The sequence below is a fragment of the Drosophila biarmipes genome, chromosome 3R (genome assembly GCF_025231255.1).
Source record: "Drosophila biarmipes strain raj3 chromosome 3R, RU_DBia_V1.1, whole genome shotgun sequence".
In the NCBI taxonomy this organism is placed as follows: domain Eukaryota; kingdom Metazoa; phylum Arthropoda; class Insecta; order Diptera; family Drosophilidae; genus Drosophila; species Drosophila biarmipes.
Window position 1 is genome coordinate 24,116,636 of NC_066616.1, and position 19,372 is coordinate 24,136,007.

A 19,372-nucleotide genomic window follows, 5' to 3' on the forward strand; every position below is an offset into this window, starting at 1 on the left:
TTAAATAAAAATGTATTATAAAAGTATAACAATATATATATATTTTTTTTTAGTATATTATTTTTAATGGAAACTTTATAGCTAACCAATTGGTTGCTAATATGTGGCAAATGGTATGTTTATGGTTTTTAGTGCACAATTTGTCGTACAAATTTCTACAAGTGTATGAAACACACATATCTAGCCGCTTATGTAGACACATATGAGCTTGAGACGTCTGCGGTGGGTGTATCCGTTTATAAGAAGAGGAAATACAGAACAAAGAATTTCATTTGCGTTTCTCATGCACTTGATTGCCTCTGACAACGACGAACTCCACAACTTGGACCAGAACGAGGATGAGGTTAGAGGGAAGACCAGGACGAGGACGAGATGGAACGACCAGGGCCAAGACGGAGCTGGCAACGCAGGCGATGCGATACATAGACAATTTCTGCAACAAAATTATAGCTGCGGGCATTCGGGTACTAATAATAAAAAAGCATGGCTGAGAACAGAAAATACCGGAATAAAGCACAAGAAAGTAAATATAAACGGGGAGGGAAATAAATTGCCTGGGCGTTTTGCTTCGACTGGGCTTACACTGCAGTTGCCCGAGTTTTTCCAGCCCTGTCCCCCTGGCTAATGCGGCATTATGCTAATAAAGTGCCCATACGACAATTTCATTACAGCCATAGCTCAGCTCGCGGCTTACTGGGGCCCTTAACTGAAATAATTAAAAGCGAAGCCGCGTCGCGATTCTTTTGTTTTTAATAACACGTGCTTTATGGGGCTCCGCGACGCCCTCTGAAAAATATGATTAGGAACGAGTATCCGGCGATTTGGCCTGATTGCCGCGGGAGCAGGTGAGCCGGAACGCACATCCCTTTTTATGGCCGCGAACATAAAGTGTAAAAAAATAATTGATAGAATTTTTAAAACCGCACTAAAACGTCGAAACTCTCACCCGGCACTTTGTGCAATTTATGCGCATTTTCATTTCATTTTATGCGATGCGAACTCGTAAAATTCGAAAGCGAAAAGAGGCGAAAATCAAACACAAAGGGCGTGCGGGTGTGCGTGTGTGCGCGAGAGCATTTCCATATAATATGAAAATGCCTTTAAACACTTATTACGGGGCTTTGCACCCCGAAAGAGTAATCTTTCAGCTCGAGTGGCCGGAAAAACCATGGAATATACTCGTATAGTCGAGCGATGGGATGCGTTGGCTTGGGTTGGGATAGTCGTGTCTGAGTGCGAGTAAACAGTGAAACATTTCATCATTATCATTTCATTTGAATTTTTATTTGTTCTTCAATGTCTGGCACGCAAAGTCTGTTTATTTCATTGTCTGCTTGTCTGCTTTTTTCTGTTTGCTTTTGCTACTGCTCTGCTTCTGCTTCTGCTTTTGCTTTTACTGCTTTCGCCCGGCAAAGGATACCCTCTAGAGTGGAAATACTTGTACTTATGTCAGCTCGACAATATCAATTTCGAAAAATCCAAAGATTTCTTTGATCACAAGAGGCAAACAGTTCACTTCAGTTCATGCTGTCAAAGCGTAATTATATCCCAAAAGCTTACCTGAATGTCTATGGGCTGACTGAAAAGGATGAGTTTTGCCCGACCCGGCTAAGAAAGCAAACAAAGACAGATTGTTCTTTGAGAGCCGAGTTTGTTTGGCCAAATTTGCATGTTAATCCCGTGCCTTTTGAGACAAGTAAATATTATTATATAATTTATGCCTGTAAACTGGACAAATTGTTAAAACTTTCTAAGCACACAAAAATATATCTCTGTGAGAGCTGGAAAATCCGATTTAATTTTGCATCGTAATGGTTCCATTGAGAAGCCATCTCTGGCTGCGAGTGTTGCACTTTGTAAGCTTTTCCAAATCGGCTAATTAATTGCTCTGGCCATTTTAGCCACTGCTCAACTTGTCTGCATGCAAAGCCAGTGTCGTGTGAATTTTTCATTGCGGTCTCGCTTAAACAAGCGCAGAGCCAAAACATTTAACAACTGGCCACATGGCTAACTGGTAAATGGTAACTGCTAACTGGTAACTGGCTGTAACGGGCTGTGACTGTAAACTCGAATGCAATAAAATTCAAAACACAAAAACCCCGTCATTGCGGCCATACAAACGCTCATTACGCTTTGATGGAGCGTCGGCGCTCGAAACTATTACCCGGCAAAACGGAAATGGAATCGTACCGCAAAAGTTGAAGTTGTGCAAACAGCAGAACGGACCACTCGACTTGGCCCGGCCTGGCAAGGAGTGCTTAGTACATGGAGGCAACAAAGTTTCAATATTAATGCCATTTACAGTTCTAATTTCGCTTTTTCCGTACACACGAACACCGCACTTAACACACTCGCACACTCGCACACTCTGGGCAAACATGCTCGTAGAAAGTTTTGCAAGAAGTTGCAGATAAGTCTGCCCCATGCGCTCTAGTTTGCCTGCGGCGGCTAAGCCGCAACATCGTTTATCTTCGGGGGTCATCATCTTATAATATTGGCCTTTCCGACATGCAATAAATTGCGCTCAGACAAACAACATGTCCGTTGGTCGGCCTTTGGTCCTGCTTTGCTCCTGTTTTCCCCCCGCTTTTTCCCTGCTTTCCCCTGCTTTCCCCTGCTTTCCCCTTGCTTTTCCCCAGCTTTCCCCTGCCTTACCCCCTCCACTGTGAGAAAATCGAGCTGAAAGGCTCTCCACGACGACGGCCGGCATATTGCGCATACGCACAGTGTGCCCCGGGTAAACAGACAAAGGCGCTGTTGCAACAATGCGAACATTGGCCATATTTGAATTGGTCGTGTATGTTTGTCCGTCCGTTCCACTGTGTTTATGTGCCTACATATATGGTATCTCTGTCACTGGGTGAAGTGTGGAAAACTAAAAGTTGGCTTTCGGCTGTAAACAATGAACCAGCGCTCTGCAGCAGGACGTGTGCGGTCGGCCATTTGTCCAGGCTTCAGGATTCGGTAGCCAGGAGCCAGGAGCCAGGCGGAGCAGGCCGTGTTTATGTGAGCCCAGTGAGGATGGGCCCGACACAGAAAAACCGAAATGCTTTTACCGAGTTTCCGCCCCACGCCGGCCAACTCGTTCATCCCCATCCGCTCTGGCCACTCCTCCTGCTGCTCCTGATCCTGGACTCCAGGACTCCAGGACTTGCCGCTCGCTTAACGGCGCAATTGTTTGCATGTATTGTTGTCGTAATGCTCTCGTCCCCCTCCTGCGTCCCTTTCTCTGCGCATCCCCGTGTGCCCTTCTATTTAGTTTAGAACACTTAAACCGGAAATTGAGGCGTTTCGTGTTTTGCTTGTTTTCGTTAGATTGTTGTTATTTTAGTTCACAATTTATTTAGTTGCAGCTCGGCGAGGCAATGCTGCACAGCACACATGAACAAGGCTTCTGATTTATGTGTGCCCTTGCAACGAACAAGAGTCCCGAGTCCTGGAGTCCTAAGTTCTAAGTCCTCGGTCCTCAGTCCTAAGCAATCTTAGCTGAATGGTGCCTGCAGAATAATTATTTCTGCCACCCGAAAGAACAGTGCTGCCAAGCAACCAAAGTACGCAGAAGCAAGCCAGTGCAACCTATAAAAAATATCTTCCATTCTCACAAGTTAATTTAAAATGCTTCCTTTTACACAAGATTGTCAGCACGTTGCATAAAATAAAAGATGTTGTTGCTAAATTTATAAATTTATTTTAACCAAAATAGAACAACTTGGCATCACTGTCAGAATCACAAATCACTTACCCGCCACCCCACTTACCAGATTCCGAAAATGATGAGATTTTTGCGGGGCATCTTTCCTTGCTAAAAATAAAATGTAGCATTTTGGGAATTTCCAATGGAAATCAACTGACAGGGCCGAAACAAAGACAGCCAATTAGTACGAACTCGTTGAAATTAACCAATTGTGAGGCTTGCGAGCAGCCCCTGGGAAAGCAAATAATTGACAGCCCGACTTGGGCAATTTGGAAGCCTTTGCCCAATTTGCATATCCCAGTGATAGAATCGACTTGGCAGTGTACCAAGCAACTATACAACTGGCGTTGCTTCATTCATAACTCAATCAAGCGGCTAATATGATATGACTGCACTTTGCCAGCACGTACATGTACTCTCGCCCCCCCCAACCACCAACCATTCCTAATTCCTAAGCAGGATGCATGCCAGGCCCAGCCCACAACTCAATGCCCCAGCACCTCGCCAACGTCATCGCCATCGCCACTGCCACACGGGAAGCCTAAAGAATTATACTTTCCGTTCTCTGCGGCAGGGACACCATCTACATACAGTCCTATGCCATGCCAGGCCATCCTCCAACCAGCAACCAGCAACCTGCAACCTGCAACCACAACTCCACCTTCGACTCCTTTTAGAGCACGCTAACGACAGCAGGTGGTGCTCGTTTATTTATTTGTTTTTGCAGTGCACTGCGCCTGCACTGCCTTTCAGCCATTCAGCCTTTCATGGAGCGGAGACCGTGTGCCTTCCTTGGCTTGTTGATGTTGTTGAACTCATTGCAAATAAATACGCTTTTTGAATGCGCATGTAAATGACTTCATAAGCATTTTATTACAGCCCAGCCAACTCGGCTCGCAGCTCCTGCTGCACTCACTCACTCATCCATGGGTGTGTGGGAATCAATTTGAGGTGGCAGCGGAACCTACAGCTGCGGTCAAAATAGTATTAAAGTGTTTAACTTGAATATGCTAATGTCTTGGGGGCTCTGTTTAAAAATAAATACCTAGATTGAAAGAGATTTTTATTTAAGAGATTTATTATCATTGAGATAGTAATGCAGCTTTCTCTTTAAAATACCAACAAGAATAAATTGTTATCTAATTAAATCGAGTTTTTAAATCAACCAGAGACTATAAATTTAAATGCATTTATTGAGATTTATAATCATGCTTTGTTAAATGTCTCTATAACAAATCTTAAATCTCTTAAATGGGGAACAACATTTGCAGTATTTTACGGCAGTGCCACCATTTTGACCGAAGCTGTAAATCATCTTCCCGCTCTCCTGATTTTTTGGCAGCCGAAGAGCTCACTTAGTCGTCGATGGCGGGCAAAATTGTTTTAATTTTTAATGAACGCCGCTCGTCGGCGCCGAAACACGGAAGTCATACATCATTAGTAGCAAATCCGGAGGCTTCAATACCCATTTCAATACTTCTGCTTCTGCTTCTGCTGTTCCCAACTCCTCCTCGGTGCTCCTATGCATACACACTTATATCCTCCCGATGTCCTTCCCCGTCGGCCGACCATCTATGTTCAGCACGCGCGCGGAAATTTACATCGAGCAACTCACATAAATTGAAAAAGGAATCACAATTAATGAGTTCGATGAATACGCCATTGCCATTGGACTGTTGTACGTGAATGAGTGTGTTTGTCGTATTAGGGTGGACCATGAATTCTATTTGAAAATAAAGTAGGCCTTCTAAATTGCGTTTCCTATAGGATAAGCATAAATGAAAATAAAAAACAGAGAGTATACAGCAAAAATGCTAATATAATAGAATTATTCGACTTAAAAAAATTTATATATGTGTGAAAAAAAAATTAGTAGAATTTGGGAAGAAGGACGAACTTATTTTGTGACAAAATTTTAAGGAATATATAAAAAAAATGAATCATCTTAAGAAAAGAATTAGCTAATTAATATTATTCGATATATTTTTTTTATTTTATGTACAAAAAAATAAAATTTAGGATGATTTGGGAAGAGGTACAAGCTTATTTTGTGAGCAAAATTTTAAGAAACATGTAGAAAAACAGGAAAGTATTAGCTAATTTGATCACATTAAAAGTAGAACTCGTCATGGTCCACCCTGGCTTACATGTGTCTAGCTGACAGCCTTCCTCCGGCATCCTGACTCCTGCTGCTGGTGCCGCAGCGGCTGCTGCTGCTGCTGCTGGTGAAAGCATCCGAGTGTCTGACTGCCTCCCATTCTGGCATATGATTGCAAATGCCGCACATTAGCGGATATCAAGTGGGTGTTACTGAGTGCCTGTCTGACTCTCATCCAGTGTTGTTCATGCCGCCTGTCTGCGGTTTATATTCCACTCTGGATCTGCCTCTGGCTGCGCGTGTGTGTACATGTGTTCGGGTCCATGGCAAATTGAATTTCTAGCCTTTTTAGATCCTTTGAAGCGGCCCGTAATTGAGTCATTTGAATTCTGACTTTTCAATTTGCGCTGCCACTGCAATGCAAGCACTCGAATCTGCCATTCGATTTAATAACTCTCGAGCATAATTTATCAATTATAATTTCAGCCCACGGGGAATATCTCAATTTTGATTTTAATTTCGATTTGCTTTTGTCTCTGTTACAGACACCTACGTTGTGGCCTGGAAGCGTGGCATTGCCATACTAACTGCCGGCTCGGTGAAAGTAACGCCCGATCCGCGAGTGCGTTTGGTCAACGGATTCAATCTGCAGATACGCGACGCCCTGCCCACGGATGCCGGTGATTATATCTGCCAGATTGCCACTATGGATCCGCGCGAAATCACCCACACGGTCGAGATACTCGGTAAGTAGGCCGGCTCACAAATTTGCCAACGTTGTTGCATTGTTATGCAAAGTTCCCCAGCCAACCTATCCAACAATCCCCCAAAAACCAATCCCAATCACCCGGCCCAGATTGACGTTCCATGGGATTTTTATGGTCCAAAATTTATGCGGCCGGGCTCAAATCACTTGGGCCGCATTGTTAGGCTTCGTTATTCGGGGCCACAGGGCTGTGCTTTCGGTGAGTGTGTGTGCTGGTCAAATTAACATATCCTTACATCCTTAGTGCCTAGTGCTTAGTGCTTTATGCGTCCGGGCCACTCAAATATGCTAAGTAGGTTCGGCTGCAATTTGGCCGCTTTACGGCCAAAGATTCAATAGAGAGTGGAAATTTTTAGCCGGGCTGGGGCGTTGGAAAAATCAAAACTAATCTGCCATTTGCCCCGGAATCGCTGCAGAAGAGGAAGACGGGGTCGGAGATATGGATGGACGGATGGAGGGATGGGGGGAGAGAGCGGATGCAAATTGCTGCTCCTTTGGATCCTTTGGCCCTCGGTCCTGCTCAACTACTTCCTGCCGGGGATCCTGGCTGCTTGATTCCCTGTGCCTAACAAGCGTGCGACTCCAGCTTTGTTTCTGGCTCCTTCTGGGTATCCGGGGTATCTTTTGCGCTCCTTTCCCATGCACTGAGAAAAATATAACTGCAGGAAGTAAATATTAAAATGCCTGGGACATATTGAATTTTATTGAATTAAAAAATATTGTAAACGATGGAAGTCTTACTTTCTTAAAACATTTTACCTCATTGAAACAAATATTAAAATCTTTTTTAAAATAAAGTATCTTATATAAGTCATTTATAGAATATTTCAAATTAATAAATCCCTTAATGAAAAAAACTTTTCCAATTTGAATATAAAGTATCATAAAAATTACCAGTGTACATTCTCCTTTCCTTTCCCTTTGCATGCGTCTTCGGCTGGGCTTCTAATCAGCAATGATGAATAATTTACATATATTTTCCCCAATTACAATGTTGCCCTTTATATTTGCATACGATTGTGCCGCTGTGTGTGTGCGCCACGCCCTCCGCCCCCCTCCGCCGTCTGTGTATGTGTGAGGTGCATGCAAATTGCGATACAATTCCCCAAATCTCCAAAGTGCTGCGTCTCGCTTTCTCTCCATCTTTTAGCTCCTCTTTCGGCGAGTTCAAACGATTGAAAAATAGTTTTATTGCCGACTTTAAGGCGCTTTAAAGCCCGCCAAAAATCTATGGATTTGTCGGCTAAAACATTATGCGCCCGGACACAGGCCTACAAAAAATGCGTATTTATTTTAGCGGCGACAACTTTTTTCATTTGTCATTGAAACTTGGTCCTGCTCCTTGTGGTCCTGCTCCTGTTTCACCCAGCTCCTCGGTTTTCTGGATTCAGTGTGTTTTTTTTTTTTTGGTGGGGGCATCAGCAACGCCACAGGCGAACATTAAACGGAAAAGCGGAAAACTCCTCGCCGGCAAGCAAGAGCGAGTGAGAAGGAGTGGGGAAAAAAGTCGATTATTGAAAAGTTTTGTTTATTTTATGTGTTTATTATGCGCTCCGTTTGCCAAATAATGATCATGGCCAGAAATATTTCGTTTATTGAACTTTCGCCAGGCGCACGTAAATTTCTCGCCCCGTTTCGCAGACCCCGGCCGACCAATCTCCATTATTGTCAAAGGAGAAAACAGGCAAAATAATGCGCTGTCGAAGTTTTTATAGGCTCAGCAGCACGGACAGCCTCCTTTCAGTTCCCTACCCCGAAAAATCAGATCCAAAACCAGCCGAAAACCATTGGATTCCAGAACCCAAAAATACCCACCATGTGGCCCGTACATATATAAATTTCATAAAGTTTGCCGCTCTTTGGCATCTCGGCTTGGCAGTTTTTACGAGCGTAAATTACTTTCAGTTTGGCTCACACTAAAGATGAAAAAATAATGTGCGCCGCTGCCAAAGTTTTGGCCATAGCCCTCGTAGCACTTACAAAGACATTAGCCAGCCCGGCGATGGCCAAAAAATGGACCAACCCCGCAGCCAGGATATCGTTCCTAGACCCCTTGGGCAAGGGCAAAACAATGGGCCAAAGTTTGCGCCGTTGACAAATCTTTTAATATGGCAAGGGCATTAATATCTGGCTGGGTCCCCCCCCCCCCCCCCCCAGAAATAATTGCACTTCCCATCGCTCTGCCATCCCATCGCTCTCTAGGTGAGCTGTATCTAAGCGATGGGGCAGTCTTTAATATTTGATGAGGCCGCCAAGGTTGCGGGGCCTCTGTGTTGGCCAGCAGTCAACAAAGAGGGTGCACAACTGGAGCTGGAAGTGTGTCAAGGACCTCGAAAGGATTTTCGCTGGGTTGCAGCTGCAGCGGGCATTATTCATGTGACGTTTAATAAAACCAATTAGGCTTCGACATGGCCCATCCGCAATCCATCCATTAGCCGGTGGCAGGCTGTCGCCACTCGCTTTGGTTGGGCTGTGGGTTATGGTCAGCCTGGTGGGCCGGCTGATGGCTCCACCTCGACCAAATCCGACCGCAAAACATTATGTTATGCGGTGGCTGTGCGGTTGGCCGTGGCGGAAATTTACACGTTTTTATCACAACCGAAGCGGTGTGATTTTTTAAATTTATTTGGCGGGCGTGACTTTAAAATCAGAAGTCCCAAATCGGCTTGTGTCCAGTTCAAATGGCACGGCAGACTGCAATTAGCCGTGTAATTACAGGGCCTTTGAGGGGGCGCACTCGGCCACCGCAAAAGTCCAAGGCAAGGACTCCGGTTTAGGTATCGATAACAATGAAATCATTGAACCGGAAACCATAATTATTGCACCGACTGTGTGTGTGTGTGGCTTAGAAAATGGAGCCTGCCTGCCCGGTGTGATTTATATGCACAATATGCCAAAACAACGGGGAGACGGATGTGGCCACATCAGGCGGAGACAGGTGCAGGGAAGGATATGTGAGCAGGGCTGGGGGAGAGGAGCCGCATTTAATTATGGCCAGCTGCTCGACAATAGATCCCGGCACAATGGGCGGAACAACAATGTTTGTACAATAACAAAAGATGCTCGATGCGAGGAGGCGAGGCTGCCGGAGAGGTGTGGCATATAATTATATGCCACAAGGACGATAAACAAATGCCACACACGCACACACTTGCACCGGCCGTAGTTCCACTGGCAGAGCTGGCCAGTTCCTTGGATACTTGAGACAAATTACCAACAGGACACTGCAGCCACGGGAGCCCCCAATTAAATGCCAGGATCTGCCTGGGATCCCTGGGATTCGCCGGCAGCCGCTTAAGTTTTGGCACTAAACTTTATCGGCAGCAACAGAATATGGATTTAAATTACTTAACAGACATGCTCCGAAGTTTTCCAGCCCACAAAACCGGCGCACTTAAAGTTTAAGCCTGGCTGCGAATGAATATGTGTATGGGGCTGTGTGTCTGTAAGGATGGTTGGTTGGCCGGTCGAGTGGGTGGCTGGCTGAGTGGGTGACTTGGGTGGCTCACAACTTTGCCTGCCACAAAACCAGGGCCCGAAGTTGAGCCACTGCCACCAGCCGCCGTGGCTGTTTCGGAATCAATATGAAACAAACTCTGTCAAAACTGGCCGCAACCAGCGCTCCTCCTGCCCGTGCCCATCCCCATCCCCATCCCGATCCTGATCCTGCCCATCCTCCCTGACCTACCAGTGCGGCCAATGCGGCGGGTGCTTTGAAAGAGCTGCTTATTAAAATTTTTGCCAGCTGCCCACAAAACCAGCCAGAGCAAGCCATCAAGTCTGCAAGATTGAGACCCATTAAGTAGTCGTCATCTGCATGACATTACATGCCGCAATCCACGTATTACAAGCCGCACACTCGCACAGTCGGAATCGAAATCAATTTCAGAACGCCCGGGTATCGGGTATTAAAAGAGCTTTGGGCTCCACTCCCCCGCTTGGCAGCCGGGAGACGACATATTTATTGAATTCAATATGCGAGTGTACAAAGCGTGAGAATATTGAGAATATAGTCCTCGTTTACCAAGCACACACGAACACAGGAGTGGGATGGTATGGCGTGGGGGCAGCGTTTGCCTGCAACTTCATTGCGAGTTATCCGAGTCCTTCTCGCTGCGCCTTTTGCCAGGCTCATGATTTATTACAGTCTAATGCATATTTTGTGGCTGCAGGAGGACCGAGCACTCCGCACACGGGATGCAGAGAGAGAAAATAGCCTATACCGGGGAATTATTTTCAAAAACATATCCAACACCAACAAAATATTACAATATTAGCTCAGTGTTATGAGCGAAACAAAAAAAGTAATGGTCCAAAAATGAAATGTAATACCTTGTTGAACTCGTAATAAAATTTCCTATAGAATGGCATTTACACCTAAAAAAATTTATTTTTGACCCATTTTCGCAAAAAATGATGATGCTACCCCTTGTAAAAAAGTCAAAAATTTGAGAAAATTTTTAGTTTTTAGAATCAGCCAGAAAATGGGTGGGATAATTTGTCTAGCTTATTAGCTACCCAAAACAGTGTGTCTTTTAAGTTTCGGACCATTTTTGACCAAGTTACAGCAAAAAAGGTCAAAGGAAAATATCGGTTTTTGACCAAAAACAGAAGTCTTAATATTTCACTCAAAAACAATCTGTCTTTTGGGCAAAACAATAAAAGTATCCGTCCAAAAATAGAATGTAATACCTTGTTGAACTCGTAATAAAATTTCCTATAGAATGGCATTCACACTTAAAAAATTTTATTTTTGACCCATTTTTGCAAAAAATGTCGATGCTACAAAAAAGTCAAAAATTTCGAAAATATTTTAGTTTCTTAAATTAGTCAAAAAATGACTCCAATCAATTATCTAGCTTGTTAGCTGTCCAAAACAGTGCGCCTTTCAGCTGTCATACCTTTTTTGACCAATTTACACCAAAAAAATGAAAGAAAAATTTTGATTTTTTCCAAGAAACTATGTTTTTAACTTTCAACACAAAAATAATCAGTCTTTTGGGTAAAACAATAAAAATACCGGTCCAAAAATGGAATGTAATATATTGTTGAATTCGTAAATTTCCAATCAAGTGGCATTCACATCTAAAAAGTTTTGTTTTTGACCATTTTTTACAAAAATTGACGATGCTTCCCCTTGTAAGAATGTCAAAATTTGAGAAATATTTTAGTTTCCAGAATCAGCAAAACAATGACTGGGATTAATGGTCTAGCTTGTTAGATGTCCAAAACAGTGTGTCCTTTAGGTATCTGAACCCTTTTGACCAAGTTACAGAAATAAATATCAAAGAAAAATATCGCTTTTTCGCCAAAATCAAGACTACATTTCCTCATATTCTAATAATTTGATTGATTTCTCCCAGTGCACCTGGTATCCACGGACCATGAGCTATTTGTGCGCCCCTCAGTGATCAATTGTAATTTTCTTTCGAATGCAAATATCCCGGGGAGCGAGAGGGCTGCCGTCCTTGCTGGGCTTATTTGTTTTGGCCAGAGCAATAGAATATATTACTTGATATATTGCAAATCGTATGTACTTTGAAAGAACTGCATCAATAACACATGTTTGTTGTGGCTCCACTGGCGTAGTCATTGCTCGGTGATAATTTGATTGGGTCCTAATCAGTGATGCTGGGCTGACCATGTCCAGCGACCCCTTTTCGACGGCCACGAGACGCCCCTGGAGACTGGAGATGGACTCTAATTCGATGTGTATATTGAGTAGACTTTGGCACTCATACATACACATATCGAAGTGTCTCTGTGCGCCTTTTGGTTTATTGAGCTGTTGATACTCGCACTTAAATGTGGAAATTTCTGGGGAAAACCAAACATCAGCAGAGTGTGTGCTGGCCTCAATTTACGGGCCAGCCGAACTGAGTGAAATCCCCCAGAGCTTTAACCCCGCAAAGAGAGAAAAAGTGGGGAAAAACAAAGGGACTAAAAGTAAAGTAAACACGAAATCACAAACCAGCCATTCACTGGCCCCCAGAAAAGGCAGCAAAATATAATAATGCATAGGAAATCTACATAAAATGGAATGAAAATGAAGCCATCGAAGGCGTCGGCCGGCCATTGTCCTTGATTTTGTCGGCCGGCGCAGGGCAGACATAATTTTTAACAGCTGTAAAATAATGCCGCCACAAATATAAATAAACGCCGGACCCGAATTAAATCAAACTATGCCCCAGCGGGGTCAAAAAGGGGGGTATTCCACTTTTTTCCAAGACCAAGTCCAAGTTGGAGACGCGTAAATGCCGTTTTCTCTCATTCAATTTGCATTTCGGGGCGCATTTATTTATTCAAATTGTCCGGCCCCACTTTGCATACATTTTGGGGACACTGGGACTGGGATGCTGGGGCGCTGGGAACTTCTACTGGCCTTTTCTAATGTGCTTTCTCCCCTGTTTATGTGTACCATTCCAGTGCCGCCGAGGATTCATCACATTAGCACCGGCGGACATTTGCAAGTCAAGAAGGGCTCCTCGGTGCGCATCGAGTGCTCGGCCACGGGTAATCCAATGCCGAATGTGACCTGGAGCCGCAAGAACAATATTTTGCCCAACGGTAAGATTGTGTGAAAGTTCCGGGGCGAGTGTGCCGCAGTTCCAGACGAAAAAAAGGACACCCAAAACAGGCGAACCAACCAGGCCAACCAAGCAAATTAAAATCATAAAGAGCAACAAAGGCGCGGAGCGGCGAAAAAGTAAATGAATACAGTCGTAAAAGAAACTTTAAACAATTTCCATAAAAATGGAAAGTCAAAGAAATTATATTTTGCGCCCGGAGAAAGCGCTTTGCCCGTCTTTTATTATTAAATATAATGCTCAGTCTGCCGGCAAAATCGCAGTGTGTGAATGTGGTTTGGTTTCCTCTGCCTTGTTTGGTGGCCATTATCCTTTGGCCAGGGGCCAAGCCGTGCGGAGTGGCGGAGCCTTTGGACTCCGGCCGGACATCACTGTCACGTTGATTCCCCGTAATTGGCTCTGTCATTTCTTGGGCTGCGGACACTTGGACCTCCGCCTCCGTCTGCCTCTGGATGGGTGCATCGGAGGATGGGCGGATGGTGGCCTTATTGAGTTGCATTTTTCATGCGGTTTTCCGCGACTTTCCCCCCTTGTTCCCCTCTTTGCAGGCGAGGAGAAGCTCCACTCGCACGTCCTCTCCATCGAGAATGTGGACCGGCACAAGGGCGGCGTCTACATATGCACTGCCAACAATCGCGTGGGCCAGCCCGCTTCCAGCCAGGTCGTGCTCCATGTCCTGTGTAAGTATGCCACCCGGCCCCCACCCTTTTTCAATATTTGAACACTCGCAAAATAAATGGTTAAGAAATTGGGATAAAAACTGTCAGAAAAAAAGGACATTCAAAGGATACAATATAACTTTATATATAACTTTTTACATTCTGAACTATAGATTAACTAACAACATTTTTTTTTAATTTGATGATACATTTTTAAAACACAAAAAAGAAGCAGTAGAAATATACACTATTCAAAACACAATAAATTAAATATTATTTTATTTATTTATTTAGTTTATTTAGTTTTTAGAACACAAAAGAAAACACTACTTAAAAGCTTTTGTATAATTGAAAAAATATTTTAGAAGTAAAACACCTACCATTTGAATTAATATTTTAAATTTAAATGTAAATTATTTTACCCCACTAATTACCATTTCGTACACAGTTTTTTTCCCAGTGTAGACACACAATGGCAGCGAAACGAATTAATTTTTTCCGAGCGCCACTGTGCCACGGAGTTCGCCTGTCAGTCCAATTTATGTCAAATCTGATTTCGATTTCGAACGGGTATTGACTTTTAACGCTCTCGCGGCACATGCATTCGAGTAGATGATGGAGCTGGGGCCGGGTCGGGGCCAAGGGGTTAAGGGTCGCCAGCCAGGAAAAGGGGCGAATGCTTTTATTACATTTACACACTTACCGACATTTATTGGTTGGCTGGCAATTATTGAAATGCCTGGCGGGGCATCGTACTCCCGCTCGTTCTGACATTTATTAAGAATTTATATGTATAATTTTGATGGGCGTCGGAGTCCGTTACCGTTACCCAACCCTGGGTAGGTGGGTCATTACATGTGCTAATTACGTGGCTCCCGTCTCTATTTACACTTTTCGATACCATTTGGCTGGCGGGGCCGTCGGGCCATTTGGCCATTGATTTTTCGCCGAATGCCCGCTGCCATTCCGTGAGACAGGACAATGTTCATGTTATTAACTAATTTCTTAACGTTCTCTTTTTTTTTTGTATTTTCCCCCAGTTTCGCCGGAAATCTCCGTGGAGCGTCCCGTGGTCTTCTCGGGCGAAGGGCACGAGGCCACGCTGGTCTGCATCGTCCACGGCGAAACACAGCCTGAGGTATGTTTTAATTAAATTTCATACATAAATTTTCATTATCGCGCTTGCTCACTTGGAAACACGTACAGCGGACCACACGCCCCCGCAGCGGATGCCGCAGATATAAAGATACACAGACGTACTGATTCCGAAAACCATACACGAGTGTGCAGGGTACACATCTATCCCATAGATTTAGACATCTTGGCGAGTCCATTGTTTGAGGGAGGGCCGAAAGCAGATGCCTGCTGCCTGCTGCCTGGTCTCTGCCGCCACCACGCATTAATTAAAAGTCTACAAAGGCAAATTGAAGTGCAATACAAAGTGCAGATGGGAGATAAAGGGACGTGGGACGCAGGACTCAGAAAGCAAAGGCGCCGGGCATAATTTTAATCAAACATCGCTCACAAAAAGCCCGGGCGAGCATGTCCTCAATGTCCTTGTCGTCCTGCTGCCCATTGCATTGCATTTTCGTACATCCAGTTTTTCTGCAGTAATTTCGACTTCACTTTTCTCTCCCATCTCTGGTGTTTATTTTTGTGCTCTGCGCCTTTTGTCGACATTTAAATTAATACGCTCGGCTATAATTCAAAGTAAAATTGCGGAAGTTGCCAAAGCGGAAGTGAGAAGCGGCGGGCTGCCCGAGAAAAAAAATGCGCACAAGAGAAATGCCAAAGAACCGAAAAGAAAACCCAAAATGACATGGCGCACACACAGGCGAAAAGGCAGGGCGGAAATGGAGGGTTTGGGATATACCAGGGTGATCCCGTCTTGGGGAAAGAAAACCAGATCTTAAGTACCGCTATTATTAAAAAATATTTTGTCATATTACATTTTAATATCATTTTGAAGGGGTTTGTCTAAGATTCCAGAAAACCTATGGCCATTTATTAGAACTACTAGTTACTAAATATATCATTACTCTAAGGAAAATCATTCAAATCTTAGCTTTAAATTAATATAATTTTATAGAGTTTGATGAACCTCCTAGAAAATAGTTGAGCATATTTTAGACACCTTTTCTATACAAATTGTTTAACATATTTAAATCTTAAATACTTACTAAAAATAGTTACGGAAAGACCGAAAAATCCAAGTCATTACCCCCAACACCCAGCTATTTTACACCCCTTTTCTTATGCCTCTTAAATAATGGATGGCCAGACCTTAATTTCCCCAAAAACTACTCAGATCCACCCTAACGTACACAGACGAAGACCGAATAATGACTTGCAACCGCAAATGTCAATCCTTAAAATTATACAGCTCCCGTTTCATTTCACTTTGTTTCGCTTCGCTTTGGCCCGATTCGTGGTAAGTCCGTCAGCGGCTCTCTTGGCCCGTTCCACGAATTTTCCGACAGCGCATTAAGTTTTTATGCTATTTAATTTTCCACATTTTTTTTTCGGTTTCGGTTTTTTTGGCCCCTCGTTTTGTGGCCGCAAAGAGTTGACTGCTTTTCCAGCGAACAGCAGCGTAACTATTTATTTGCCAGCTAGCTGCTGCTTTTTATTTGCTCTGTCCGACACATTTCATTATAGTCCTGGACCCTTAACCCCCCACAGCCCCGTGCACCAGCCCCAGCTGCCTTAACCCCTTAACCCCTATGCGGGGCAGCGTCAACGTCAACGCCTCCTGCTTTGCATTGTGCATGCCATCATCGCCAGTTGACGTTGCCTGTGGGCGGTTAAAAATGGCCGGGCGGCGGCGGCGGCTGGGGGCGTGGCATTTAGTAGTCTTTGAGAATGGCATTTCCGCATGCAATTTTTACATTTGCCTCGCTCGCAGTTCGTCATTTCCCTCCTCATTCACTTAATTTTTCATTTTTTGTTCAAGTTTTCCTCCCATTTTTGTATCCCTGTGGCTAAGTGTATACAATTTAACGCTTCCTTTTCGGCTGTTTTTTGGGCTATTTCCTTTTTTAACGAGGCTGTAAAGCACTTGACTCCCGTCGACTCCACCTGCAACTGCAGATACATATAGAAATTTTCAAGTGTGCCACACAGACGCGAGAGTTTGCGATTTTTTTTGATTAGCTGGTGCCCGTTTTTTGGCCTCTGTTTCATGGCCCTTAAATGTTAATTAAGGAACCCATTGGCATGTAAACCATCCAGAGGTCAAAGGTTTAATTAGCCCGGCAAAGGGCGAAAGTTGGCAAATATCTGTGGCAAGTAATTACGGTTGAAAATCTGTTGCATAGGATTTCACCTGATTACTGGGGGTATTTATGAGCCAGAACAAAGGTATGAACGATAGGCTGCCAATGCACTAATCAGTAATGGACGAGAATAATGCGTATACTTTGCGGCCTCCCGATGATCCATCATTGTTCATATTGTTGTGGGGCTCCGATGTTCTGATGCAGCGCGTGCAATTTTAATTATGTCTTGTCAACGATGAGCAGGTATTTCGCAGCGCAAAAACCGCAAACTATGCCACACGGGGGCAGCATATTAATTATTCAGCGGCCATTGAAGGGCGGCTATGCGGTGCATTGGCAGACAGACACAGGCACTTATGTGCATATTTACATATTAATTACGCATTGCACCACAAGCCCAAGTCTGGCGTATTCATAATCCATTGATATTGTCGATTTGCTGCATAATGAATATCATAAACATGCTCTAAGCCGTGTCTGCTGTGGGGCAGCTCGGCCCCGTGAGCCACCCAAAACCCTGCCCAGCGACGGCAACAAAGTCATTAGAGCAATTGTCATTAACATGAGCGACGGCAATGGGACAACATCATTATCAACGTCATCGGGCGGCAGTATTGTCAACGATGTTGTCGCCGTCATCGATGTCGGACGCATTAAACATGCAGCAGCATTTGACAGAGCCATCAACGTCAGCAGCTAACAGCATTAATGGGCGTCCGCCTGGACAGCCACTGCTGCCTGATACGCCCACATGCCGCCCACTCACCCACTCACTCGCCCACGTAACACCACCACCCACTTCCTAAACAAGGACCCTTGATGAGCTTTCATCGCTCATCACTCGGCGCGCGGCGCAGGGAGAGAGATGTGGCAGCCCTGCCGCTACTATGGCTTTTAATTATTTTGCAAATTAATTTCCAAATTGGTAATTTTCTTCACATTTGCACACACACATCGCATCGCTCGGCATCGCACGTAATGGGTTTTTGTGCCCGGGTGAAGGACTGCAAGTTGGCCTATTTGCCCGCTGCGAAATGAGATGTTTAGATGGCACAAAATTGCCAGATAATTAGAGAATTCGTCGGTCTGGAAATTACTTGCCGGCTGAAGCGCTGCAAAAACTACTTGATATACACATTTTAAGTGGTAATTTATGGGGCCTGTGTGGCAGGAGTGGGTGAGGGGCCTTAGGGTTAAGTGTAACCTAGCCTAACTTCTTACTTAACTATTAAACAACTAGAGACCCCAAATATGAAATTAAATTTCCTTTGATCCATATTTGATAAAACTGCCAATACTCACTGAATTTCATACCAGTTTACATATATTAAAAAAATGAATTCTCAGAGTTTTCCAATAACAATAGCATACATAAATGTTGAACCATCATAAAAACTTTATGCTCATATTTGATCGTACTGTAAGACCCCTTTTCATTGTGCATACTTCAGCCTTTTGAACAATGTTTTACAAAGCTTTCTGCAAAGAAACCTTTAAAATATCCCCGAAAAAGGCTTACAACACACTCAAGTACAGCTTCTCCACCATTTAATTGTGTGTAACATATAGGATGATTTACTAAACGACCAGAAGTTTGAAGTGGCTGCCCAATTATAGACTTAATAACACAGTAGGCCGGCACTCTAAACTGCTGTTGAACTAGTGTAATTAATTACGGCAAAGTTATTTATTGTCATTATCTAATTTCTATTAGCTGCTCCCAGGGCGGCAACTTCGGGGAGCAGCTGTTGGCCCTGGCCAATTGGTGTAGGCAGCAACTTAAGTCAAACTGTGGCCATTAACAGCGACACCAGTGGAGGAGCGCGGAGAGGGAGGGAAAAAGAAAGCGATTCCTGTGCCACTATGCCACACGCAATATTTCCCATGTGCGTGCTGGCGTGCCAACGCGGCGTATGCGTAATTCCCACATGCCGCTTGCAATTATTTGCCGGAGCCTTTTGGCTTGGCAGCTGAGCTGCCAGCCTTCTAACAACACTCTTCCTTCGGCAATTTCCTGTGCTGTGCCAGCTGAAAGGAGGTATTGCATAATAGATTGCCAGACGGAACGGAAGGGAAGAGGAGCTGGGAGCCAGGATTCCCTAGCTTCGCCGGATTCGCAGCAGTCGGAGGAGCAGGAAAAGCACCCGGGCACGCATTCCGCTTTCCACTTTCTTCTTCCTTTCTTTTTGGCTGATTAGTGTTGATTGGTATTTCTCGCTTTGCTGCTCATCAATGCTAATTTCTTGCCGCTTCTTCGTCTCTCACTACGCTTTGTTTTCCCTCGGCCAGC

At 44.3% G+C, this 19,372-nt stretch overlaps 1 protein-coding gene across 2 annotated transcripts in view; it reads left to right on the forward strand.

Annotated features, from left to right (window-relative positions):
* The window catches only part of LOC108024816 (limbic system-associated membrane protein), a 141,507-nt gene that overhangs the window by 106,707 nt on the left and 15,428 nt on the right, over positions 1-19,372 (forward strand). For both annotated transcript variants that reach the window (XM_050888654.1, XM_050888655.1), the window contains exons 5-8: positions 6,338-6,538; positions 12,985-13,125; positions 13,694-13,825; positions 14,845-14,942. In XM_050888654.1, coding sequence (XP_050744611.1) covers positions 6,338-6,538; positions 12,985-13,125; positions 13,694-13,825; positions 14,845-14,942 — 572 coding nt within the window. The remainder of the gene's footprint in view (positions 1-6,337; positions 6,539-12,984; positions 13,126-13,693; positions 13,826-14,844; positions 14,943-19,372) is intronic.